Genomic DNA, 26297 nt, shown 5'->3' with positions numbered 1-26297 from the left:
GTTTCCTCCACAGCTGGGGACAAGCAAAGGGCAACTGTCGGGGCCTAGCAGGGCGGGTAGAGATTCCTGGCCTTCCCTCGCTAAAGCCTTCTCATAGCTCATGGTGAGCCCCAGCCATTCAGGCTCTGACCTTGGCACGCCTGCCTGCCCCTCGTGCGGCTGTGGTGGGGTGGAGAGACCATAGCATGCCCTTGGTCAGGAGGAAGGTGTGAGCGATTCATTGGCTTCTCACAGCCATTTGGTGAGGAGGAGCCTTCCCCTCATCACCACATCCCTGGGGGCTTTAGTTTCCCACCTGGAAGAGCAGGAGCGCCTCACTAAGTGGGGGAGCCTTTTTACTTCTTGGGGAAGAGCCTGAAGCAGAAAGAGCCCTGGAGTCGGTCTTAGATTCCCTGAGGGCAAGGATAACGTCTCTTATTATCCCTGTTAATTTCTTCCACAACTATTTTCTGAACTGGGTGGACGAAGCCAGCATACTTGGCTTATCTCTCTGTACCTGCCCCTTACTCTCCCCTCACCTGCCACCTCCATGCCTCGCACAATATCTTGACGTAGTAGATGCCAGTGTTTGAAAGAACAAACAAATGAATGAATGCCTTGGAAGACAAAGGTTCTAATTTCAGCCCCACCTTCTGCTCTTGGTGCAAAGTCGGCTTCCCCATCTGTAAAATGAGGGCACACAGCTCCTTGCCAGCCCAGAGCTTTTTTTTTTTGAGGAAGATCAGCCCTGAGCTAACTACAGCTAATCCTCCTCTTTTTGCTGAGGAAGACTGGCCCTGAGGTAACATCCATGCCCATCTTCCTCTACTTTATACTTGGGACGCCTACCACAGCATGGCTTGCCAAGCGGTGCCATGTCCGCACCTGGGATCCGAGCTGGTAAACCCTGGGCCGCCAAAGCTGAACGTGCGAACTTAACTGCTGCGCCACCGGGCCAGCCCCCAGAGCATTTTTTGTGTACGAGTAAGACAGGGAATGTCAGTACCCTTTGAAAATTGTTTTCCTCTATTGAAACTTCAGAGGCTTGGGCCTTGTGGTCAGGAATGGCAAATAGACTTGCTCTGGGCACTAACAGGGTACCACTGGTAGTGGCTGCTGGGAGGAGTGGGTTCAGGAGGATTCTGAGGCTGAGTCCAGGATGTGACTGGTCAGCACTGGCCTGAGAATAAGCAGTAGGACAGCTGCTTGTTCTCCCTCGATGTGGGGTTCAGCCTCTGTGGTGGCATGCCCCAAAAAGCCTCCTCTGACCCAGCTGGTTTAGAGCCCTGTAGTTGGTGGCTTCATTCAGCATCTGGGCAGCACCCTTGCTCCAGGGTTACACTTTCTCCTCTGCTCTGTCTCCGCCTCTTGGCAGCCTAAGGAAGTTGTGTGTGCAAGGTGTCACTTCCTCATTCTCAGAGTTCAAGAGACGGGGGAGCCTGGCTGCTGGGGCCAGAACAAACTGGTAGGAGTTCCATCCCTGCCTTGGGGGAGAGGCCTGGGCGCCCCTATGCCCTGGGGAGGGCCTGTGGGAATCCAGCGAGGATTCCAGTAGCTTTTCTCTTTGTCCTGAAGAGAGTCTGTGGCTGCCCTTCACTCACAGATGGGTTGTGTTCTGAAGTTTCTTCATGAATCAGTTGTTTAGAATATAGTGTTTCATAGAAACAATAATAATAATAATGGCTAATGTTTATTAAGCTCTTTCCAGGTGCCAGATACTTTGCTAAACCCACTTGATGAATTCTCTCCTAATCTTCCTAACAGCACTAGGAGTTGGGTTCAATATGTCCTATTTTCTTTTTTTAGCAGATGAGGGCACAGAGAAGTTAAGCAACTTGACCCACATCACACAGCTAGTTAGTCATTGGGCCAAGACTCATACCCACAATATCTGTCTGGCTCCAAAGCCTGTGTCCAAGCCTGGGAGACCACAGTGGGCAGAGGCAGGGCAGGAGCTGGGACCTGGGGCCTGTGGGGCAGGATTAGGGGTTGGGTTCAGAGTAGCATCAACAGCTTTGTAAAGAGCTGGAGTGTGACAGCGTGAACTCTTGGTCAGCACTGAGGCTCCCATGAACCCAGCACCATGCTCAGGGCTGTCCTTGCAGCATATCCTTCAGCCCTCATCACAGCCCCGTGAGACTGGGACTCTCATCTCCGTTTTACGGATGAGGAAACTGAGGCTCAGAGAGGTGAAGGGACTTCCTTAAGTGGTGAGTGGGTAGCAAATCCAGGATTCAAACCCAGTGTTTTAGACTCCAGAGCCTGTACCCTGTGAAAACAGCTACCAGGCAGTACCATGCCAGTTCCTGTACGTGTACTATTCCTGGTCCTGCCAACCCTTCAAGGGAGTTGTTGCTATTCGTCTGTTTTTATAGACGCAGCAGCAGGCTTACAGAGGTTAAGTACCTTTGTAAATGGAAGGGTCAGGATTTGAACTTAGGCCTGCCTGAGTCCACAGCACATTTTCTCTCCTCCTTGCCTGCTGCCCCATAGTTCCTAGGCCCAGGACTTCCTGTTTGTTCCACCATCCCTGCTCTCCAGGGGCATACAGTCTGGTTGGAGAGACAGTCTCCACACACACAGAAGTCCTGTCACAACTCAGCATGGAGCAGTGGGTGTGCTCAGGTGCTGTGTATGAGGCATGAGAGCCCCCGAGGCTGAAGTGGTCAGAGAAGCTGCTGGAGGCCAGACAGGGCTCAGTGAGTCCAGGTGAGCAGAGGGAAGGGAGGAGCCGGGCTTGGTGGGAGCAGGGGCAGGAAGCCCGAGGCTCCAGGGTCTCCTGGGGGAAGAGTCGGGGAGAAAAGCTGGGAATGGAGGTTGGGCCCAATTGTGGAGGGCCCTAATAGCAGGATAAGAAGTGTGTCCTTTCTCTTATTTTTTAGGGGAGGCCAGTAAAGGGTTTTGAGCTGAGAAGTGACTTGAAAGACGTTATTGAGAGGAATGTGGCAGTGTGTGCAAGGGGGGTTGAAGGTAGAGGGGCTGGGAGCAGGAAGTCTTCTGGGGAAGCTGTTTGGTGACATGGGCCTGGCCTGGGTTAAGGTGTTGGGAGTAGAGAGTGAAGGGCTATGAAGGTAGAACCTGGCCAGGCAGGAATGAGGCAGAAGGAAAGGTCTGCAAGGAGACTCCAAACTGAGTTCCTCTGCCTCGCCACCACTCACTGGCTGTGTGACCTTGGGCAAATTCTCTAACCTCTCTGGGCCTGTTTCCTCATTTGTAAACTGAAGGGACTAGAACAGAGGCAGCCAGCAAAGGGACATTTATCAGGTATCTGCCATGTGCCAGGGGCTATGTTATATGCTCTTTGAAGTTCTTCCCAGCTCTTAGATTGTGCCATCGGCAGACCTAAGGAACCAGGCAGGGATAAATAACACTCATTATGACACTTTAAAATTTACAAAAATAGGAGCCAGCCCCATGGCCGAGTGGTTAAGTTCCCGTGCTCTGCTTCGTTGGCCCAGGGTCTCGCCCGTTCGAATCCTGGGCGTGGACGTGGCACCGCTCATCAAGCCATGCTGAGGCAGCATCCCACATGCCACAACTAGAAGGAGTCACAACTAAAAATACACAACTATGTATCGGGGGACTTTGGGAGAAAAAGGAAAAATAAAATCTCTAAAAAAAAAAAAAATTTACAAAAATACCTCAAGCCCAAGCTTTAGAAACTTGGGTTCACATCCTGTTTCTGCCACTTACTAGCTGTGTGACCTTGGGCAAGTCACTTAACCTCACTGAAAAGTCTCCTTAACTGTAACCTAGAGATGATAGTGACAACCTTACCTCCTGGGATGTTGTCACGATTGAAGGAGATAATGGATGCAAGGTGCTCAGTAAAGAGCAGGCACTCAGGGAAGTGTTCTCTTTCCCTTGCCTCCTCCCTTCTCTCTCAGTAATTCTACAAGCTAATACTAACAGTGCACACTGCTTAGGCATTTACTTTGTGCCACTAAACATATATGAACCCATTTAACCCTCATAACAACTCTGTGAGGTGGGTACCATTACTATCCCCATTTCAGTGATCCAGGAAACAGGCAGAGAGAGGTTAAAGGATTTGCCCTATCACACATACCATGGTATCAGGAGAAACCCAGCTAGTGAGAGGTGGGAGCCAGGATTCGTGCCCTATTCCACCTGTTATTCCTGTTTTACAGATGAGAAAACTGAGGATCAGAGAAGTTCATTTGGCTTCAACCTCATGCACAGCCAGTCAGTGGCAAAACCAGGTTTCAGAATGTGTCCCCTGCCCTTGCCCATGCTGCTGGTTTTAAGGAAGAGATGCTCAGATGCTTGGTTGCATTGTAAACGCACTGTGGTTGAGGTGGTGGTGAAACAGCCTAGCCAAAGTCTGTGTGGTAGCTGAGGATGTGAGTCTGTCTGTTTCACTGATGCCTGCCAAGCACCTAGAATAGTGCCTGGCACATGGCAGGCGCTCATTAAATAATCTTTGGAGGCAAGTGGCCAGACTGGAGATATTATCTGGGGAGTTGATCCAGTGGAAGTGATGGCTGGGAGATAGCTGAGGGCTGGGATCACAGGCAGCCCTGTGTGACCCTCAGAATTCTGTCCAGGAAGGAGCCACTGCTCTGGGGACTTTGGTCCTCTGTGGCCTGGGCTATCAAGAGGCTCAGTGGGTAGAACTGTGGGCTTTGCATATGGCAGACCTGCGTTCAGGCCCCTGCTCTGCCTGTAAACCAGCTGCATGACCTTGGACAAGTTACTAAACCTTCTTCTTTTTTTTTTTTTTTCTTTTTCTTAGATTTTTACTGAAGTATAATAATAGGCTTACCAAAACTGTACAAATCATAAGTATTCTGTTCGTTGAGTGTTCACAAGCTGAACACACACATGTAATCAGCACCCAGATCAAGAAACAGTATACAAATGGTGGCCCAGAAGCCTTCCCTTGTTCCCCTTTCTGATCCCTGTCACCCTTCCCCAGGTAACCACACTCCTGACACCATAGATTACTTTCACCTGTTTTTGAACACTTTGTGTCCTTACATGTGTGTTTTCTTCACTTTACACAGTGTGTCTGAGATTCATTCATGTTGCTGTGTGCAGTTGAAGATTGTTTGTTCTCATTGCAGTATAGAAATTTTTTTTTTTTTGGAGGAAGGTTAGCCCTGAGCCAACTGCTGCCAATCCTCTTTTTGCTGAGGAAGACTGGCCCTGAGCTAACATCCATGCCCATCTTCCTCTACTTTATATATGGGACACCTACCGCAGCATGGCTTTTGCCAAGCGGTGCCATGTCCAAACCGGTGAACCCCGGGCTGCCGAAGTGGAATGGATGCACTTAACTGCTGCGCCACCGAGCCGGCCCCGCTGTATAGAATTTCATTGTGTGAATATCCTGCATTTTTAAAAGCCATTCTATTGATGGGCTTTTGGGTAGTTCCAGATTTGGGCTATTGTAAGAATTGTTGCTGCAAACACTCTTGTGCCTGTGTTTTGGTGCACCTCAAATCACACACCTTTCTCTTGGGGAGACACTGGGAGTGGGTTGCTGGGGAGGTGTATGCTGGGCTGGGTTTTCCAAAGTGACCACATGAGATTTCTAGTTGCTTTACGTTTTTTCCAAAGCTTGATTTTTAAAAATTTTTTTCATTTTAGATCTTCTGGTACTTGTGTAGTGGTAGCACATTGTGGTTTTAATTTGTATTTTCTTGATGACCTTTTCGTGTATTTATTAGCTGTTGGGACAGCTTCTTTTATGAAATGCTAGTTTGAATCTTCTGTCCACATTTGAATTCAGCTGTCTGACTTTTTCTTACTGACTTATAGGAATTCCTTTTTTTTAAAAGATTGGCACCTGAGCTAACAACTGTTACCAATCTTTTTGGTTTTTTCCTGCTTTTTCTCCCCAAGTCCCCCCAGTACATAGTTGTGTATTTTAGTTGTGGGTCCTTCTAGTTGTGGCATGTGGGACGCTGCCTCAGCATGGCCTGATGAGCGGTGCTATGTCTGCGCCCAGGATCCCACCTGCCGAAACTCTGGGCCGCTGAAGCAGAGTGCGTGAACTTAACCACTCGGCCATGGGGCCAGCCCCAGGAATTCTTTATATGTTCTGGGTCCAAATCCTTTGTCTTTTGTCAGATAAACATATTATAAATGTCTTCTCCTACTCTGAAGGTCACCTTTTTTAAAAAAACAATTTTAGGGGCCAGCCTGGTGGTGCAGCCGTTAAGTTCCCACATTCTGCTTCGGCGGCCCAGGGTTCACCAGTTCGGATCCCAGGTGTGGACATGGGACCGCTTGGCAAGCCATGCTGTGGTAGGCGTCCCATGTATAAAGTAGAGGAAGATGGGCACAGATGTTAGCTCAGGGCCAGTCTTCCTCAGCAAAAAGAAGAGGATTGATGGCAGATGTTAGCTCAGGGTTAATCTTCCTCAAAAAAAAAAGAAAAATTTTATTGAGGTCACATTGGTTTGCAACATTGTATAAATTTAATTAATTAATTAATTTAAAGATTGGCACCTGAGCTAACATCTGTTGCCAGCCTTTTTTTCTTCTTCTCCCCAAAGCCCCCCAGTACATAGTTATATATTCTACTTGTAGGTCCTCCTCATTGTGCTATGTGGGACACCACCTCAGCATGGCTTAATGAGTGGTGCTAGGTCCATGCCCAGGATCCGAACTGGTGAAGCCTGGGGCCACTGAAGCAGAGCACGTGAACTTAACCATTCAGCCACAGGGCCAGCCCCGCATTGTGTAAATTTTAGGTGTACATTTCAGTTTCTGTATAGACTGCATCATGTTCACTACCAAAAGTCTAGGTTCCAGGCATCACTGTACACATGTGCCCCTTTACCCCTTTTACCCTTCCCCACCCCCTTTCCCCTCTGGTAACCACCAGTCTGTTCTCCTTATCTCTGTGTTTGTTTATCTTCCACATATGAGTGAAGTCACACTGTATTTGTCCTTGTTTGTTTTGTTTTGTTTTTTTCACTAAGGAAGACTCACCTTGAGCTAACATCTATTGCCAATCTTCCTCTTTCTTTGCTTGAGGAAGATTAGCCCTGAGCTAACGTCTGTGCCAGTCTTCCTCTTTTTTTTGCTTGAGGAAGATTAGCCCTGAGCTGACGCCTGTGCCGATCCTCCTCTACTTTGTATGTGGGATGCCACTACAGCATGGCTGATGAGTGGAGTAGTTCTGCACCTGGGATCTGAACCCACGAACCCGAGCTGGCCAAAGCAGAGCACGCAGAACTTTAACCACTCAGCACGGGCCTGGCCCCCGTATTTGTCTTTAAGGTCACCTTTTTATTCTTTTATGATATCTTTAGATGAACAGAAGTTCTTAATTTTGGTACAATGCAGGTTATCAAATCGCTCTCTTATGATCAGCCCGTTTGTGTCTTGTTTAAGAAGTCTGCTCCAGAGTTGTGAAGTCGTTCTCCTATTTTTTTTTTATCTAAAACTTTTTCATTTAGAGTTTTAATCCATCTGAAATTGAATTTGTGATTGGTGGGAGGCAGGGTGCAGATACATTTGTGCATCCAGTGGACCCAGCACTGTTTATGGGGAGAAGACCCTCTTCTTTCACTGCATCGCAGTGTTGCACTTGCCTTAAACCACATGATCATAGATGTACTGGATGTGTTTGTGAATTCTCTTCTCTGTTCCATTGGTCAGCGTTTCTCCCCTTGCACCCAAACCCAGCTGTCTTAAGTACTATAGCTTTATCGTAAGTCTTGATATCTAGTCATATAAATCCTCTAGCTTTGTTCTTCAAGAGTGCCTTGGCCATTCTTTGCTCTTTGCGTTTCCATATGAATTTTAGATTGAGTTTGTCAATTTCTACAAAAAAAAAATCTACAGGGGGGCCGGCCCGGTGGCGCAGCAGTTAAGTTCTCACGTTCCACTTCTTGGCGGCCCGGAGTTCACCGGTTCGGATCCGCGGTGAGGACATGGCACTGCTTGGCAAGCCATGCTGTGGTAGGCATCCCTCATGTAAAGTAGAGGAAGATGGGCATGGATGTTAGCTCAGGGCCAGTCTTCCTCAGCAAAACGAGGAGGATTGGCAGTAGTTAGCTCAGGGCTCATCTTCCTCAAAAAAAAAAAAAAAAGAAATCTACAGGGATTTTTGACTGGGATTATGTTGAATCTACAGATTAATTTAGGGAGAATAAATCCTTTTCTAATATTGACTTGTCCAATTCATGGATATATCTCTACATTTCTTTTTCTCTTAAAATTTTTATTATGAAAAATTTCAAACATACAGAAAAGTGGGAAGAATTATTACAACAAATTCCTGTATGTTCTCCTTCTAGATTTCATAGTTGTTACTAGTGTATTTTATTTGTATTGCATATATACATATACAGTCATGCATTGCTTAACAATGGGGATATGTTCTAAGAAAACATTGGTGATTTCATCATTGTGCAAAAATTACAGAGTGTACTTACACAAACCTAGATGGTACAGCCTACTACACACCTAGGCTGTATGGTACTAATCTTATAGGACCACCATCATATATGTGGTCTGTTGTTTACCAAAACATTGTTATGCAGCACATGACTGTATACATATAATTCTTTTTTTTTTTTCTTTTTTTTGAGGAAAATGAGCCCTGAGCTAAACTGCTGCCAATCCTCCTCTTTTTGCTGAGGAAAAGTGGCCCTGAGCTAACATCCATGCTCATCTTCCTCTCCTTTATACCTGGGATGCCTGCCACAGCATGGCTTGCCAAGCGGTGCCATGTCCGCACCCGGGATCTGAACCGGCAAACCCCAGGCCACTGAGAAGCGGAATGTGTGCACTTAACTGCTGTGCCACCGGGCCAGCCCCTATATAATTCTTATTAAACCATTTTATAGTAAATTATAGACATCATAGATACTTTACTTATAAATACTTCAACATGTATCTTCAAAATCCAAGGACAGCCTGCTACATAACTGTAATTCCATTGTCACATCTAGGAAAATTAATAGTTCCCATATTTTGAATCTATAGTCATTTTCCCCCAGTTGCCCTCCAAATGTCTTTTATTGCTGTGTCTTGTTTTTCAAAACAGGATCCGATCTAGGATCATGCATTACATTTGTTTACGTCTCCTAAATCTTTCTTAATTTAGAACCATCTCTCCTCTCTTTTTGTAAGTGACTTGACTTTTGTTAGAGATCAGGCCAGTAGTGTTGTAGACATCCCACATTCTGGATCTGTCTCCTCATAGCATTGCTGACTTTGTCCCTCCGTCTCCTGAGCCTCCTGGGAACTGGAACTTAGATCTGGGCTTGAGCAGATGCAGATAAACCTTACTAGGCCTTCCTGGGGCCCCCTTCTCTGCTAGCCCTCCTCAGAGTGGTGTAAGGCCAGTGGTGTGTGAGCTGGTATGGAAAGCTTTAGCGCAGTGCTTGGCACACAGCAAGTCTCAGTAAGGGGATAGCACCTCCGAGTATTTGTCCCCACCTTAGGCTGGCATTTTACCCCAACAATTGTTCCCCAGAAACAGTTCCCCTGAGGCTCCTCTTGTCCCAGCCAGGCAGCAGTGGCTTCCCCCAGCTGGGGCTCCTGGCTCTGGGCTTGAACATCCCCCATCTTTCTCTCCTCCCATCCTCAGACAACACAGGCAGTTCCACATACCGGCCACCACCTCGGACCCGGGAGGTGATGATCAATGGGCAGATAGTGAAGCTGAAGTACTGCTTCACCTGCAAGATGTTTCGGCCACCCCGGACCTCACACTGCAGTGTCTGCGACAACTGTGTGGGTGAGTGGGAGGCAGCAGAGAGGGATGTGGGGAGCCCTGAGAGAGAGATGGAGCCCTGGAGACAGGGAGTGGGCAGTGTGTCCGAAATATCCAGGCTGGTTCACCCAGATTGCTTTGACTGAGGAGGGACCATGGGGAGGGGCTCTGAGTGTGACCAGTGGTGTCTTGGCTTCAGCCCAGGTCTGGTGGATTCCTTCCCCCAGCTCTGAAGTGTGGGGTGGACGCAGAGAGGCCCTGAACCCTTTTCCCAGGCCTCAACCTGATCCTCAGTAGGTCTAGGTTCCCAGGAACCAGAGATTGGAGCACTAACATTCTAGGTACATTTGAGCCAAAAAGAGAATTATGTACCATCCAGTAGCCCAGGCCAGCTATCCTAGAATACTTTGATCTGATTCCTAGGATTTGGGAGGGACAAGAATCTGAGAACAGAGTTTAAGCTGGTGAAGTGGAGAGGATGTAGCCAGGATGGGAAGCTGAGCTCCTGACCCACAACTGCACTGGTCACTGGGGACCCAGAGACTGTTTTGTCCCCTCTCCCTGCTCTCCAGAGGCCAGGCAGCTTTGATGGGGACCAAGGGTATGCCCCTGGGAGGGTGTCGTAAGGGAAATGCTATGTGAGAGGACCCAGGTGAGCTAAGCCACAGTGACTGTGCATGGTCCCCAGGGTAGTGAGCTCATCACGCTAGCTCAGCAATGTCTGAGCAAGAGTACTGTGGGGAACACCCCGTGACGGCAGGCAGTGAAGCGGGTGACTCAGTGGGTGTCATTCATCTCTGAGAATCTGCCCCACCCACCCCCTGTAAAGGGCGCTGGCCTTGGCGTGAGGCCTGCAGTGTGCTTGTAACCCACATTCCCAAAGGGGACTTTCTTCCTCAGTCTGAGTGTGACCCCACCCCTGGTGACATAGCGCTGGGGTGAGCTCAGCCCTCTGACCGGGTCTCTGATGCCCGTTCTCCATGGGTTCTGTAGCAGCCCAGCTGTCCCTGGGCCACTAGTTCTGAGCAAGGGAATGGGGTCATTGGGTGCTGACATGTGGCCAGGGTCATAGACCAGGCAACAAGTACTTTTTGTGTATCTTCTTTGTGCCAGGCACTGCTGGACCCTGGGATTCAGCTCAGTGTGAGGCCAGCACAGGCCCCTCATGGAGTTTACTATTAAGGATGGCTCACTGGCCAGTCTGCCCATGGTAAATAAGTGTGTAAACACACGTGGGCAAAGAGCTGCAGAAGATAAGGGCCAGGGCAACAGGGCAGATAGCAGGGGCCTCACCTTGTCTGGGGTCAGAAGAGACTTTCTGAAGGAAGTAGGTCTGCAGCTGAGACATGGAGGAGGAATTACCCTCAACCAGGTAAAGAGACAAAGTGACAGGAAAGAATGTGTGAGGCAGTGGGATCCGGTGTACAGAGGACAGGAGCAGGAGTGCCGGAGGAACTGAGGGTCGGCTGGTGCCGAGAGAGTGAGGGGATAGGAAGGCCCCAGCTGTGGCATGAGGCCTCTGTAAATACCTGTGCTGGCTGCAGGCCAGGCTGGTGCTAACCCATCTCCCGTGGCCCTTTTCCAGAACGGTTTGACCATCACTGCCCTTGGGTGGGCAACTGTGTGGGGAGACGGAACTACCGCTTCTTCTATGCGTTTATTCTCTCCCTCTCGTTCCTGACGGCCTTCATCTTCGCCTGTGTGGTCACCCACCTGACGCTGCGTAAGTTGGGCTAGGGGCAGGGGTGAGTGGGAGGGGCTGGCCAGCAGGCTCAGCCAGGTCAAGGGGCTGTGGTCACTGTCCCTCTGAACTGTGCCTTCTGTTTCTTCCTCCCAGGCTCTCAGGGAAGCAACTTCCTCTCCACTCTGAAGGAGACACCAGCGAGATATCCTTTGTGGGCTAGTGGACGCCCTGGTAGGAACTGAGGCCCCTTCACTGGGGCGGGTTCCCACACCTCATCCTGTAAACAGAGGGGAGTGGTGGAGAACCGATATTTGTCCTCTAGAATCCCATATCCTAGCTGCTTCTGTTCATGCCCGGGCGAGAGCTGATAGGCTGTTGTGGGGCTGGGGTGGCCGAGAACTCTCAGGAGCCGCAGTCCCTGTCTTCCCTTAAGACACCAAGCTCCCTGGGCTCTTGAAGGGGGCTCCTGAACCCACCTTGGAGCCCAGGAGGCGATCCTGTTGAGAAGTGGTGAATGGGCCACAGGAAGATTACAACCTTATTTCCTTTCTGGGGAAATAGCTGTGTGGAAGGATAGGTGAGAAAGGCTGGGTGTGGCCAACTCCTAGGTGCAGGCGAGGCTCCCAGCCCTCATCCCGTAGGGTCCTTGACTGCCCTGCTCACTGTGCTGGAGTTGGTGATCTGCTTCTTCTCCATCTGGTCCATCCTGGGCCTCTCAGGGTTTCACACTTACCTCGTCGCCTCCAACCTGACAACTAATGAAGACGTGAGTAAGGCTGGCGCAACCCCTCATTCCTGGGCAGGATCCTCAGAAGGGCGCAGGGCTGAGGGAGCCTGGAGTGGCCTCAGGGCAGTCCTGACTCATGGACTGCTGGGGAGACATGGGTGGAGACAGAAGGCAGCCATACATCTGCCAGTGCTCACGGCTCTGCCCTGGGAGACCCAGTGCAGTCTTCTGAGGCCCCCACCTGCCTCGGCCCCTTGGTGCAGGCTCCTAGGGCCCCCAAGTTGCTTTCTCCCTAACTTCACAAGAGCAGCACTCACACCATAACATTCATTAACATTTGGCCTGCACATTACGGTTTCCAGAGTTCTTTCAGTTCCCACCATCTCTTGGAGTCCTTTTGCCAACTCTGAGGCACAAGGAACAGGGATACTTTTTCTCCATTTGATGGCTGAGTTATTTTCCCCAGGGACAGAGCCAGGGTTGCACCTAGAAGCCATGGCTATGCTTGCTGTGCCCCACACACTGCACTTGTGGTTAGCAGAGATGTGACTGTTCTCAGGGTGTCTCTGGGGCTCCCTGAGGCCTCCTTATTGAGGGGGCAACCAGGACAGGACCAGGAGACTCCATCAACCCTCCCTACCTGCTTCCTTGCAGACTTCCACCAACAAGCATTGTTTGAGCACCCATTGTGGGCCCTGCCCTGGGCCAGACGTGACCTCCCCTTCACGTCCTCCCTAACAATAAAAAAGCAGATGAGAATATCTGTTCCAGGGCCTGCCACCTGATACTGCTCAGAGGCCCATCACCCAACAGAAAATACATTCCCTGACCTCAGCCTCTCATTCAGGGAAACAAAACTTAACATACATGATAAAGGATCATATGCTGGGTGATAGATACAGAGAAGAAATGACATCAGACAGCATCTCTCAAGGCGATTTCCTGGGTGCTGTTCTGCAAGATATTACTAGGGATTAATAAGCAGAAAGGGGTGTTATGGCCAAATAAGTTTGGAAAACTCTGGCTTAAGGTCAAGCAGGTATCCCTTCCTGCTGAACTCCTCAGTGCCTTCGATAGCCAGCTGCACAGAGCTAGCGTGGGCAGGGTTTCATCTAATGCCCCAGCCGTGCTTTCAGAGAGTTCCCTGTTCTTCAGCTGAGGATTGAGACTCAGAGAAGTGGTGATCTGTCCAGGGTCATGCAGTGAGTCACTGGCAGGGCCAGGGTTCACAGCCAGGTCAGCCTGAGCCCTGTGCCCTTGTTCTAGCCCCCTTCATAGGTGGCCAGCCAGAGAGGGGAGGACACACCCAAAAAGTTTCCTTTGGAGACTTCTCTTTGGCTCTTCTCTGTCCTGGTTGGGAGCTCCTGCTCTCTGCTGGCTGCCCCTCGACATCCAGCAGTCCCCCACATTCTCACTGAACGGCTTGGGTTAAAGACATGTCCCCTCCAGTAGTCTAGCCAGAATTGGTTTCAGAATTTTCCGGTTTTCCCCAGCCTCTAGACCTCCCTCCTAGAAAAGCGAAGTGAAGGCGGGTGCCTGACCCAGACCTCCTTCCTGCTTGTAGATCAAAGGCTCGTGGTCCAGCAAGAGGGGCGGTGAGGCCTCCGTCAATCCCTACAGCCATAAAAGTATAATCACCAACTGCTGTGCTGTGCTCTGTGGCCCCCTACCTCCCAGGTAAGCCAGGGGGCTCAGGGGAGCAGTCACAGGGCCTGGCCTGGCCATTGGGAGTGAGTCCACACCTCTCAAAGAGGTTCTGGAATCAGCAGACCTCTCCCCACACCACAGGTTCCCTCTGTCCACAATCCCCTGCTGAATGCAGATGAGGGCATTTGTCATGTAAAGGAATTCTGTGGAGAGTTGTAATTTTTAATCACATGTGCTCATTGTAGAAAAAATTAAGTATAAAATATAAAAAAGAAGGGTATTAGATATCACATGTAATCTTACTCCCAGGAATTACCACAATTAATGTTTTGGCCACCCTTGAGTTGATGGCCGCACTGGGTGGGGCCTCCATCCTCCCTCCTGACCAAAGAGAACCCTGGTGGCTCAGCCCTGCGGGGCAGCGCTCCATCCGTCCCGACACCAGGGGGTGCCAGAGCGCCAGAACGGGAGTTAAATTGCAGTGGCCACTGTGGGAACTAGACTTTCCCACACCGTCCCCCCTCTTTCTGCTCGGTATGCCTGTTACCCATCCTGCGTGAGCGGGGGAGGGACAGTAGGAATCACACTATCTCCCTTTCATCCTTGCTTTTCCCCTCACCCACAGCCTGACTTCTTGGCAGCCAGAGAGAAAGGTAGCCCAGTTTGAATTAACAGTGAATAAATTCTGTGACCAAAAGCCAGATATCCAGAGTGCAGAGAGGGCCTTTCTAGAAGGGAAGGGTCTTGAGTCACCAACTGGAGAGCAGCTTCCCTTCCTCAGCCTTTCCACGGCTGGGTCTTTCCTTCGCTGGGAGATAGACTGCGCCATCCACCCTCTGGCCTGGAGCTCTGGGGTCAGGCAGGGCCCTCATGTGTCCACTTGTGTTTTGGAAGCCTGATTGACCGGAGGGGGTTTGTGCAGTCCGACACCGTGTTGCCCTCACCCATCAGAAGTGACGAGCCAGCCTGCGGAGCCAAGTCCGACGCCAGCATGGTAGGAGGCCACCCCTGAACCGGGCTCAGTACTTGCCAGCTGCTGGCCTGTCCGCCCCTGCGCACTCACCTGCCGCCCTCCACACCTGCTGGGACCCTCCCCATTCCACCTGAGGGAAGCAGAGCTGCCAAAGACTCAAGTCTTTTCGTATTTATTTCCCACCCTGCGTGGCTTTCCCCACACTGTTCCATGGCTGTACCGTCTGCTCCCCAAACCCAGGTTCCCACAGCCTTGGGCCCTAGGTCCCCCCAGCTATCAGTGGCAGGAGTGACAGGATAGAGAGGCCAGGGCCCCTGAGTCCGCCAAGGGGACCATGCCAAGTCCCTGCCTGTGCCAGGGCGAGCCCTGTGTGAGTGAGGGTGCGGACTGAGTGAGAGGCCTCCCACTTGGGGGAGCTGCTGGGCCCTGCTGAGCCAGGGGCCTGGGATGAAGCAGGACCAGTGAGCAGTCGGCTCAGACAGCGGGCTGTGAGAGAGGATGCCTCCGTGGGCTGCTTTGGTTTGTGGGCTCCTTCATTCTTTTTGTAACGATTATTGATCTTCCTTCTTTTTGTTTTTTTTGTATGGAGTTGGCCGATAGGATAGAGCTGGGATTCCAGGTAGAGAAGGCAGAGTTGGGGGTAGGTTGGGGGCAGCCTGTGTCAGAGGAAGCCAAACCAGCCAGCCAGGCACCCAAGACCTCAGCTCCTGCATGATTCCTGGGCAGCACACTAGGAAGTGGGGACCTTGCCCTCTCTCTGTGCCCATAGAGGGTTCTCTAAGGGATCCCAGCCTGGCCCCCCCACCTCTTTCTCAAGTCAGGTCTGGGGATGGGCAGGTTATACTTATGCTGGCAATACTTGAAACGGGTTTATTAATGCTAAGTATTTTGCACAATTTTATAGACCTCTTTTCTACATAGCATTTTTTAAATGGAAGAAGAAGAAAAAAGTCAGCCACATTGCTATTTGTGTAGTGTCAGGTTAAGAGTTATCAGGAGGCAAGTTGGTTTTAATAAGTTTGTTACTAGAATTTTCTGGCTGTGAGTGAGTGAGTGTGTGTGTGTTCATGTGTGCCCTTGTATGAATGTGGCTGGCTCCCAACTTCCCCACATCCCCCCTCGGGTGTCAGCCGGCAGCAGCAGGAGCAGCCTGAGCCATGGGGACAGGGAGTGTATGGATTGGTCACAAGAGACCCCTGGGCTCCCGCTGTGGCTTAGTCCCCATCCTCCTATCTTTTCCTCCTCCACAGACTTCAGACAACCAGTGGCTGGGGACTCAGCCGCCCCCCACCCCATCCCCTGCCACCCAGCCCCCAGGTCAGGCTTCCAACTGGGACCTGCCCAGACAGGCTGAGGCCAGGCATGGTGGATAGTGTAATGGCTGTGGGGAGCAGCTGCCGTCCTACAAGCCACGCCCCCTCCTCCAAGCTCTGAGCATGGCATCCAGTGCCAGGGGCTAGAGGACAGGGAGTCTCTGCCACCTGGAGGCCTCCATCCAGAGAAGATGAAGGAAGGCGCAGGGAGGGCCAAGCAGCGAGTGAAGGTTGGCCTAAATCTGGGCCAGGGGTTCAGAGAATGTCCTTCTGCTGGAAGCTATAGTTTCTTGTGAGAGTAGATAGGAAATTGTCCCTCTCTCCCCCTCTTTGGCCCTTCAAGTGGGCTGAAACCCCTGGAAAGTGACATAGGAAGTCCCCGCATCTTGCCCTTCCTTGCTCCAGAGGCGAGTGGGTCATAGGCAGCTGAGAAGTGGTAACCACAGAGGGTCCCCCATGGGAGAAACAGCTTCGCCCCAGTCTCAAGGCCCTGGGCCATGCTGCAGTGGCCCTGGGAGGTGGGGAAGAAGTTGGCTAGAGGAGGGGACTCCTACCTGCCTTTTATTTAAGCCAGTATTCTTTGTTCCTGCTTGTAATAAAACTTTTGTTTTTAAGAGGTGATTTGCTTTGGTTTGGTTTTTGTTTGCTCTTCCTTTGCTGAGGCCCCAACTAGCAGTCTTCTCTTCTTTCAGCCAAACTTGGTCTTTCCTGGGGAGACAGAGAAAAGGCAGGCAGCCCAGTGATCTGGCTGAAGGTCTCCTCTCCTGGCTGGAGTCTCTCTGCTGGAGGCAGAGCAGAGGGGGCTGCGGCTAGGCTCCCATAGGTGTACAAGAAGGCTATCCTGTCCCTTCTTCATCCCCTCTACCTTCCCCTGCCTCAGGGGCTTGGAGACCCCCAAGCTCTTCTTCCTTGCTGTCTTTCCTGTCTGATCCCCAGTGACGGCTCAGCCAGCAAAATGTTTATGAGACAGTAGATTGCAGTTTGAGAGCCCGAGCCTCCCTGGCCCCCACCCCAACCTGGGCAGCAGGGCCCGGCCAGACAACTCATAACCCTGGCCCACCTCTCTGGTATCTCCCCCAGGAGGACACCTGTCAGGATTTTGCCATCTCCTGCACAGCCTAAGGGGAGCTAACAGGCCTCTTTGCAGAGGGTTAGCTGGTAAGACTGTATCTCCCCTGTTGGCCAGCACTGCCCGCTCCCCTCACACACCATTTCATCCTCATCGCATGCCTCGCCCACCCCATGGAGCCCATTCATCTGTCTGGTGTGTGGTGCGGTGTGTGTGCTGGCGCTGGTAGGCCCCCAGGGCTCCCCAGTAAGCAGAAGGATGGGGCATGGGGGCAGGGTGAAGAGCCCAGCCTCGCTCTGGACTGAGGAAGTAGCTTCTCACAGAGCGGCTCTCCAACTGGACCAGGAGGTGAAGGGTGAGGTTGGGGAGAGGATGGCATCCCTGCTCTGAGGTGCTTGGGCCTGTTCTGCTGGTGTCCTGGTGTTCATGGGCCCTCAGTCACTAACACTTGTGTCCTGGCTTTCTGTCCCTGCTGAGCTTTCTCTCACCTGCCCGTTTTCTCTTCTGCTTCGTTGCCTGCTGCCTGAGCCTTGGCCCTTCTGTGGGGAAGAAGCCGATGCTGTGGCAGTACCTGTCCCCACCGGCACCCCTGCAGGCCTCCTCTCTCCTCCCAGTCCCGCTAACCCTCTCTCTTCTCCTTCTTTGCTGTCCTGCCCGGGATCTCCAGTGTGTGCAGGGGCTTAAGGAACTCCTGAGGACCGCTGTTCTCTGCCTCTCCAGGAGTGGCCTGGGGGGAGCCAGGCACCCAGCTCCTCCACCTGCCTAACCTGTGGCCCATCTGCCACCGTCTGTGCCTACAGGGTCTGCCCCCAAGCCTGCCCCACACGTGTGCTCTCTAGGGCACCCCCATAGGGGGCAGGGGCTGGCCTCCTTGCCCCACCCCCTCCATGCTGGCCAGAGTGTAGAAAGCCACAACGCAGCTGTCAGCACAATGATGTCATACTATGCTGAAACTCGCCCTCTCCTCCTCCACTTTACTTCCCCTTCCCCAGATTTGTAAGGTGTCAAGAGTTTTTAGGAATCTTGCCTTACAGCCTGCCCCCCCAGAATCCGGCATAGCCATAGTCAAGCTGAGCAGGTTTCTTCAGGAGCCGTCTGGGGTGTTGATGGTTGATGACGCTGCTGAACAAGTTTGGTGACTGTTCTAAGCACAGCTGGGTTGATACTGTTCCCACGGCCCCCTCCCCCACCACCACCGGAGTAGGTAGGACGCAAGGAGGATGCTTGTACCCTGTGCTCCAGGCACTGAAGGACTGAGCTGGCTCTGACAGCCCTCTGTTCTTCAGAGGGACTAAAGGAAACCAGGCTGGGCCTAGGAAACTCCGCTGAGCCCACAACGGGGGCTGTTTGTCTGCTGTCCTGTACCTTTTTTAACAAAAATAAAGATTTCCCTCTTGCCATACCCTTGGCTGTCTGATGCCACCTTTACTTGGGACCCGGGGGTGGGGCCTGTGATGAGGGTGCAGGAGAGCACGTGGCTCACCCTCACTGCTGGCTTTGTTCTAGCTGGTCAGTGCTGTGCTGGAGATTTAAAAAAGACGCACAATGGGCCGGCCTAGTGTCACAGCGGTTAAGTGTGCACGTTCTGCTTTGGCAGCCCGGGGTTCGCCGGTTCGGATCCCAGGTGCAGATATGGCACCGCTTGGCACACCATGCTGTGGTAGGCATCCTACATATAAAGTAGAGGAAGATGGGCATGGATGTTAGCTCAGGGCCAGTCTTTCTCAGCAAAAAGAGAAGGATTGGCAGCAGATGTTAGCTCAGGGCTAATCTTCCTCAAAAAAAAAAAAGCACGATGAAGCCAGAGGTGACACAGGAGGAGTGGCCAGCATCTTCTTCACTCTGCCCCTCCAGAACTCCTGGTCTCAGTTCCAGAGACCTTCAGGGCTTAGCTGACCTCTGAACTCTCTAAGGTCCCAGCCCAGGCTGGGACAGAAGGTTTAACTCCAGGCTAGGACTGTCACACCCCTGAACTGAGCCCAGCCCAGGGTAACAATCTCATGGAACCTTCCCTTTCCCCAGGTGCCACCCCACATTGAGATACACACACAGTGGGCTAAGCGCTAAAAAATCATAGTGGCTATTTAGCAAGGTGTTGCCAAGTGCCAGGACCCTTTTCTCACCTAAAGCTATGAGGATGGTGATGTCAGCCTTCTTACAGGTGAGGGAACTGAGGCTCAAGGAAGGCGCAGGAGTTGCCCTGGGTCTCCCAGCTGAGAAAGTGGCAAATCCAGGATTTGAAGCTGATCTCTGCCCTGACCTCTGACCCTTCTGCATTATCCAAGGAATGAATACAGTTGCTTCAGGAAGAGGGGCTCTCAGAAGGAAGAATCCTAAAGTTAGAAAATGTCATTCATAGCCAGCAGGGACTTAGACATGATCTGTGCTGGCCTCCTTGTCCTGATGGGGAAACTGAGGCCAGGAGGCAGGAAGGGACCTGCCCAAGGCCTTATAACAGAGCTAGGATGCAGTCTCACACCCTGACCTCATTCCATTCTCTGTCCAAAAATTCCACACTATGTCCTAGACTGGACTGGACTAGGAGATGTAGGCTACTCTAAACAGCAGTGCCTTGAGGAGAAAAAGACGCAAGATAGCTGAATCACTTCGAGTAGTCTAATATCCCCTCCCAAAGTTAATTAGTAGAGTGAGCTCTTGGCTGGATAACTGAGCTCTTGTTCACAACTAACCAGGGGGAGAAGGTGCCATAGCTTCCTCCAGTCTCCTGTTTAATTTGATCATTCCAAGGCTGAAAAATTTCCTAGGAAGTTCTTTCTGGAATCTAACCAGAGTCCCTCCTGCTACAATCAGAGCCCTGTCTTCTGTTCTCAGTGGAGGTGATAGCAACTGGTTGCTGCCTTCTCTGTGCCACAATCATCCAAAGCCTGTTACTACCAGGTAAGAAGGATCGGTTGTCTATGGGGCTGGAGGCCTTGAGCCTGCTGGTAGGATAGATGCTATACAGACGGGTGGGGAGGTTGCAGGCAGGCTAAGGAAAACCCCCGTGGGGTGCATCCCCAGCTGCTGTCCTGCTGACTCAGGCGGCTGACTGTGGAACTCTGTGCCCTGTCAGGGCCTGCTGCCTCCTGCCTGCCTGGGCTCTTGGACTTGGGAAATGGAGGCCTGGAGGCAAAGGGAGGTGCCTGAGACAGGAACTGAGTCAGGATCAACAGGCCAGAGCGGGCAAGAGGTGTCAGGCAGCCCAGCTCCCAGATTCACCCCTGAGGTTCAGCAGGGGAGGGGAGGGTGGAAGGGGCTTCCTTCTCTTGCTCAGGGCTATGCTGAGGGCATGGAGCTTGTGACCTGAACCACCACTCCTGGCTTCAGTGGTAGGACAAGAATGCAACCTAGAGACAGAAGAAACTCCAAAATTCCTGGGCCTGCCAGGCCCTGCCCTCCGGGTTTCTGGTATTCTGGGATCTGCAGCTTTCTCCCAGGACTTGGGAAAGCCTGGGCTGGGTGACTAGTACAAAGGAAGGTCCTTGAGGGCCCAGGGCCTGCATGGGTCAGAGGAATGTCTGAGACAGAGAGGGAGGAGGCAGTGCTGAGTGAGCGCATCTGACAATTCAATCGTCTTCTCACCCCTGTGGAAACCCGGTTGGGCAGGGTCTGGTCTTCAGCTGAGGCCTGGTGTGGGGCCCTCCCTCATTTCATAGAACCCAGCTCCATGTTAGTGCTTTGAGTGTGTATGTTTAAACCAGTAAAGTTGGGTGGATTTTTTTCACATAATAATAGTTACCATCTACTCTAAGTGCTTTCCATCAACTCATTTAATCCTTACAACAAGCCCCATTTTACACTTAAGAAAACTGAGGCGCACAGAGGTTAAGTCACTTGGCCAAGGCCACAACAGCTTGTAAGAATTGAACCCAGGTAATCTGACTCCAAAGATACTTGGCAATTTTGTCTCTCAGAAAAATAAGACAGGGGCCAGCCCAGTGACATAGTGGTTAAGTTTGCGCACTGTGCTTCGGCAGCCCAGGGTTCACGGGTTCAGATCCCAGGCACGGACATACGTACCGCTCATCAAGCCACACTGTGGCGGCATCCCATATACAAAATAGGGCAAGATTGGCAGAGATGTTTGCTCAGTGACAATCTTCCTCAAGTAAAAAAGAGGAAGATCGGGGGCCGGCCCGGTGGCGCACTGGTTAAGTTCACACGTTCTGCTTCGGCGACCCAGGGTTTGCCTGTTTGATCCCGTACTGCTCATCAAGCCATGCTGTGGCAGGCATCCTACATATAAAGTAGAGAAAGATGGGCATGGATGTAAGCTCAAGGTTAGTCTTTCTCAGCAAAAAGAGGATTGGCAGGAGATGTTGGCTCAGGGCTGATCTTCCTCAAAAAAAAAAAGAGGAAGATTGGCAACAGATATTAACTCAGGGCCAGTCCTCCTCACCAAAAAAATATATATATATAAAATAATAATACATATTCACCCTTGATGACTTAGAGTAGGAAAATCAAAAGGAAAAAAAATCACTAGCAGTCTCACTACCTGAAGACATGCTCCGTAAGTTGGTTATTTTACTATACTTCCCTTCCATTATTTTCTGTGTCAGTGATCTTATTTGAGCAAAGCCTTTGGGATGTCAAGCCTAAAGTCCCTTCTGCTTCCTTGGAAAACCTGTAGCATCAGCTCAGACATGTCCCTACTTTTCCTTCAAAGAGGCAGATCTCATCTTTGGGCCTGAGTTCTGGCCTCAGCCTCCTTCCAGGAGGGGAGGGTGGGTGTTCAGACACCAAGAGGAACCCAGGGAGGCACAGGCCTGTGAAATGGTCCTGGCTCCAGGATTAAGCTGGCTGGATCCCAGTGAGGTGAGCCCCACCCATGAGCCCTGTCTGAGCTTTGGCTAGGGGTGGGGCAGATAAGCAGGAACCCACCCTCATAGGCACAGTGCCAGCACCTTTAGGTGAAACTCTTGGCTGACATGAGGACAGCGCCCCAGTGAACAGGGACAGAAGGTTCGCAACAGAGAAGTCTCCATCTCTGAGTCCTCTGCCAGGGGTCAGAGGTGGGGCCATGGTCGAAGGGAAGGGACAGGGAAACTTCTGAGAGGCGGGCTGGGGGAGACAGCACTCAGCTGGGATTGCTGCCCCATAAAACAAAATGGTATGTGCCACGGCCACCTCCTTTTTCTCAGTCCTGTCTTTCTCTTCAGGTTGCTAGTGTTCCCCCTGGGGAACCAAACTGGCTGAGCACCCAGGTGGCCTGCTTCCCAGCCTTTGACAGAGGGCCAGCTGAGTCAGGCAGGAAAGTGGGACAGCCAGCAAGCTGGGCCCCCACCCTCCATGAGCCCCACTGATACATGACGGCAGGCAGCTTGAAGTGGGCAGGTGACCTGGCGTGGAGAGGTAGAGGATAAGTCCTCAAACAAGTGGTAACAGGCCACCAACTTGAAAGGGAAAATTGTGCTGCGATGGGGAAGGTGTCCAACAAACCTACTGGGTGACTAATTACAAAGGCTGGGCTGGAGCGTCAGAGGCTACTCGTTAAACACCTCATTAAGCGGCACCCTGAAAGCTGCCACCTGTGCATTCTGGGAGCTCAGAGGGGACAAGACCCTGAGGCAGAGTGAGGACTAGGAGAAGGAACCATTTCTGGTAGACTCTGAAGAAGCTTGGATTTCACTTCTAAATACAGCCTGGAGCTCATAAGTCAGAGGCCTCGATGGGAGAGAAGCCAAAGGAAGTAGGATGCAGAGGACTTAGTAGCTGTGTGACCTTGAGCAAATCTCATCCCTCTCTGAACCTTAGTATTCTCATCTCTAAAGTGGGGGTAGTAGTCACAGTCCAGCCCACCTCACAGAGATATAGCAGGGATTAAATTAGGTGATGGATATGAAAGTGCTTGGGAAACTGTACAGCCCTACCTGAACATAAATTATCTCACCTGAACCAAGGGGGGCAATGTACATGGCAGGATTAGGAACCCCATCCTCCTGCATCTGGCTTTATGGGATCTGCCTAGGCTGAAGCAGCCAGGTGGCTAAAGCCATCCTTAGCCCCTGGAAGGATACCGTGAAGGAGGTTCTGATTTGGGAAATTGGGGCAGCTCCCTAATGTGGGCACCCACGTAATTGAAGCCCTGAACAAGAGGGGGCAGCCTGGAGCCTGGAAGGGTGCCTGTGCAGGTGGGGCCAACACCCAGATTTCTCCTGCTGACTGTCCTGATGACTCACCCCCACATCCCAGCCCTTTTACCTTTAAGGAAGAGCCGGAAAGGGTGTGGGGAGAAGAGGAGAGGGAGGCAGGTCCTAGGCCCCAGTCCCGCCCTCCGCCCCTCCCCACCCTTCTGTGGGCCAGGCTATCCAGCCAAAAGGCAGGCAGAGAGCGGAGAGGCACAGAGTCCGGCATTGGTCCCAAGACAGCCAGTTCGCCCGCCACCTGTCTGTCTGTCCCCAGAGCCATGGAGAGAGCCAGTCTGATCCAGAAGGCCAAGTTGGCAGAGCAGGCCGAACGCTATGAGGACATGGCAGCCTTCATGAAGAGCGCCGTGGAAAAGGGTGAGGAGCTATCCTGCGAAGAGCGAAACCTGCTCTCAGTGGCCTACAAGAATGTGGTGGGCGGCCAGAGGGCTGCCTGGAGAGTCCTGTCCAGTATCGAGCAGAAAGGCAATGAGGAAGGCTCGGAAGAGAAGGGCCCTGAGGTGCAAGAATACCGGGAGAAGGTGGAGACTGAGCTCCGGGGTGTGTGTGACACCGTGCTGGGCCTGCTGGACACCCACCTCATCAAGGAGGCCGGTGATGCCGAAAGCCGGGTTTTCTACCTGAAAATGAAGGGCGACTACTACCGCTACCTAGCTGAGGTGGCCACTGGTGACAACAAGAAGCGCATCATCGACTCAGCCCGGTCGGCCTACCAGGAGGCCATGGACATCAGCAAGAAGGAGATGCCGCCCACCAACCCCATCCGTCTGGGCTTGGCCCTGAACTTTTCTGTCTTCCACTATGAGATCGCCAACAGCCCTGAAGAGGCCATCTCGCTGGCCAAGACCACCTTCGATGAGGCCATGGCTGACCTGCACACCCTCAGCGAGGACTCCTACAAAGACAGCACCCTCATCATGCAGCTGCTGCGAGACAACCTGACGCTGTGGACGGCAGACAACGCCGGGGAAGAGGGCGGCGAGGCTCCCGAGGAGCCCCAGAGCTGAGCCGTGCCTGCTACCCTCCAAGCCCTGCCCTGCCCTCTCCAGTCCCCCACCCCCGCAGAGAGGACTAGCATGGGGTGGGAGGCCCAACCCTTCTCCGCAGATTCTCTGCCCCAGCTCAGAAAGGCTCCGGAGAGGGATAAGCAGAGCCGAGGCCTCCTGGAGCCAGAGGATCCCACTCGTATGCAGCTGTTGGGTGCTCCTAACCACCGGTCATCCCACCCACCTCTGCTCTCTGCACCCCCTTCCTCCAGACCCCACCCGAGAACCGGGCCACTTCTTCCCCCGTCTTGACTCCCTCCTGCTCCTGCTGCGCCTGGCTCTTAGGAATTGAGGAGTGTCCCACCCTTGTGGCTGAGAACTGGACTGTGTGTCAGAGGCTGTGCGTTGTGTGACTGAGTGTGTGAGAGTGAGAGCAAGACCGAGAACGAGAGGGAAAGCTTGTTTGCTGGGTGTGACCACGTTTCCTCTCAATAAAGTTCCCCTGTGACACTCCTTCTGTCTTTTCCAGTTATTGGCGGAGGGCTGGGACTGGAGCTGGGATTGGCGTAGGATTTACAGACCCTGACACTGGACCCGTGACTCCGGGCCCTGACCTCCCACGAGGCTGGTCAGTGACCCGCAGGCAAGACTGCGGCCAGGGGCTCCCTGTGAGAGGCTGGGGGTGAGCTCTTTCCATCAGGATGGTCCCACGCCGACTGTCTGGTCCTGGGACTGTCGGGTGAGCGCAAAGGCGGCTGTAAGGCTCCTCGGGCCCGGGCGGGAGGCTGAAGAGCTCAATGTGAAGTCTGCGGACGGCGCCGCAGGCATACGCTGTAGTGCGCAGCGGGGGCAGAGCCCCGCCAGGCGCTCAGATCTGAGCTGAGGGGAGTAGCTCCGGGGCAGGCGTGTGACGCCGCCAGAACAGCCCAGATCTGGGGGCCGCCCCTGGCCGAGTGGTTCAAGTTCCGCGCGCTCCGCTTCAGCGGCCGGGGTTCACCGCCCGGATCCCGAGTGCAGACCCCCTCCACTCATCAGCCATGCTGTGGAGACATCCCACGTACAAAAAATAGAGGACTGGCACAGGTGTTAGCTCAGGGCTAATCTTCCTCAAAGGGAAAAAAGGCGGGGGGGGGGGGTAGATTGGCCACGGATTTAGCTCAGGGCACAACTTCCTTACAAAAAAACAAAAGTCCAGATCTGAGGAGAGGAGAACGGCCCCCAGCGTTCGGAGCTGGGGACAAAATGAAACGGGCTCGAAAGGAGGCGAAATCTGGATGGGAAGAGCCTAGGGGAACAGACGCCCGGCCCGGCCGGCGGAGCTCGCCGCCCCCGCGCTCATCCACTGTACGCCAGAGCCTGCGGCCACCGCGCGGCGTCCCACCTTCACAGCCTGGGGCTGGAGGCGGCCCGAGGCCGAGACTGTCCAATCACGGGAGGGAGCTGCTCAGGGTCCCGCCCCTAGGGCCCGACTGGCCAATGGGGGAGTGAGCGGCGGAACGCGCGCGGCGCATCTTCCCGCCACCCTCTGGGCCCAGTCGGCGCCGCACCGCGCCGCCCGGCTGAGGGGCCTCTGCTACCGCGAGCGCCAGGGGCGTTGCTTTCCCGGTTTCGCTCAGACAGGTTGCCGCTCGCCCAGCCCGAGAGCTCGGCATCCTCGGAGCAGCGGGGCGGGGCAGGGCCGTGAGGAAAACGCAGTCCCCGCCCTTTGAGTCATCTGCTCAACCGGCGGTGCCTGGGCCTGGCTGGCGGGCAATGTGGCTGAGAAAAGGCCACCAGGGCGTCCCCACCGCACTTCGGAGTCCAGGCAGCTTGGACTGGTGGCCAGGAAGCTTGGCTTGTGTCCCTGACTGGCTGTGCGACCTTGGAAAAGCCATTATACCGCCTCAGTTTCCCCTTCTGTATCATAGGGAGCTTAGACTAAAGGCTCTCGAACGAAAAATGTGGAGTCAAGACTGCCTGGGTTTAGGGCCGGCCGTGGCTTGGTGGTTAAGTGGGGCGCTCCACTTCAGTGGCCCCTGTTGGGTTCCCTGGTACCGGGACCTACACCACTCGTCAGCAGCCATGCTGTGG

At 52.8% G+C, this 26297-nt stretch overlaps 2 protein-coding genes across 4 annotated transcripts in view; both read left to right on the top strand.

Moving 5' to 3' along the window:
* The window catches only part of ZDHHC18 (zinc finger DHHC-type palmitoyltransferase 18), a 28192-nt gene extending 9698 nt beyond the window's left edge, over nucleotides 1–18494 (top strand). The window contains exons 3-10 of one of the 3 annotated variants that reach the window (XM_044770119.2): nucleotides 9554–9703; nucleotides 11265–11402; nucleotides 11517–11565; nucleotides 12027–12129; nucleotides 13655–13767; nucleotides 14632–14731; nucleotides 17104–17181; nucleotides 17760–18494. In XM_044770119.2, coding sequence (XP_044626054.1) covers nucleotides 9554–9703; nucleotides 11265–11402; nucleotides 11517–11565; nucleotides 12027–12129; nucleotides 13655–13767; nucleotides 14632–14731; nucleotides 17104–17145 — 695 coding nt within the window. In that variant the 3' untranslated portion in view covers nucleotides 17146–17181; nucleotides 17760–18494. Of the gene's footprint in view, nucleotides 1–9553; nucleotides 9704–11264; nucleotides 11403–11516; nucleotides 11566–12026; nucleotides 12130–13654; nucleotides 13768–14631; nucleotides 16643–17103; nucleotides 17182–17759 lie in introns of those variants that run through there. The other 2 variants (XM_044770118.2, XM_044770120.2) reach the window with 2 other exon arrangements.
* A 3377-nt stretch (nucleotides 18495–21871) lies between these two features.
* Nucleotides 21872–24740, top strand: SFN (stratifin). Its single transcript, XM_014854962.3, has one exon. The coding sequence runs from the start codon at nucleotides 23502–23504 to the stop codon at nucleotides 24246–24248; it is 747 nt and encodes a 248-aa protein (XP_014710448.1). The 5' UTR covers nucleotides 21872–23501; the 3' UTR covers nucleotides 24249–24740.
* The last annotated feature ends 1557 nt before the right edge of the window (nucleotides 24741–26297 follow it).

The sequence above is a fragment of the Equus asinus genome, chromosome 5, assembly GCF_041296235.1.
Source record: "Equus asinus isolate D_3611 breed Donkey chromosome 5, EquAss-T2T_v2, whole genome shotgun sequence".
Taxonomy (NCBI): domain Eukaryota; kingdom Metazoa; phylum Chordata; class Mammalia; order Perissodactyla; family Equidae; genus Equus; species Equus asinus.
Note: the sequence above shows the minus strand (reverse complement) of the source record. Positions and strands in the feature narration are given on the sequence as shown.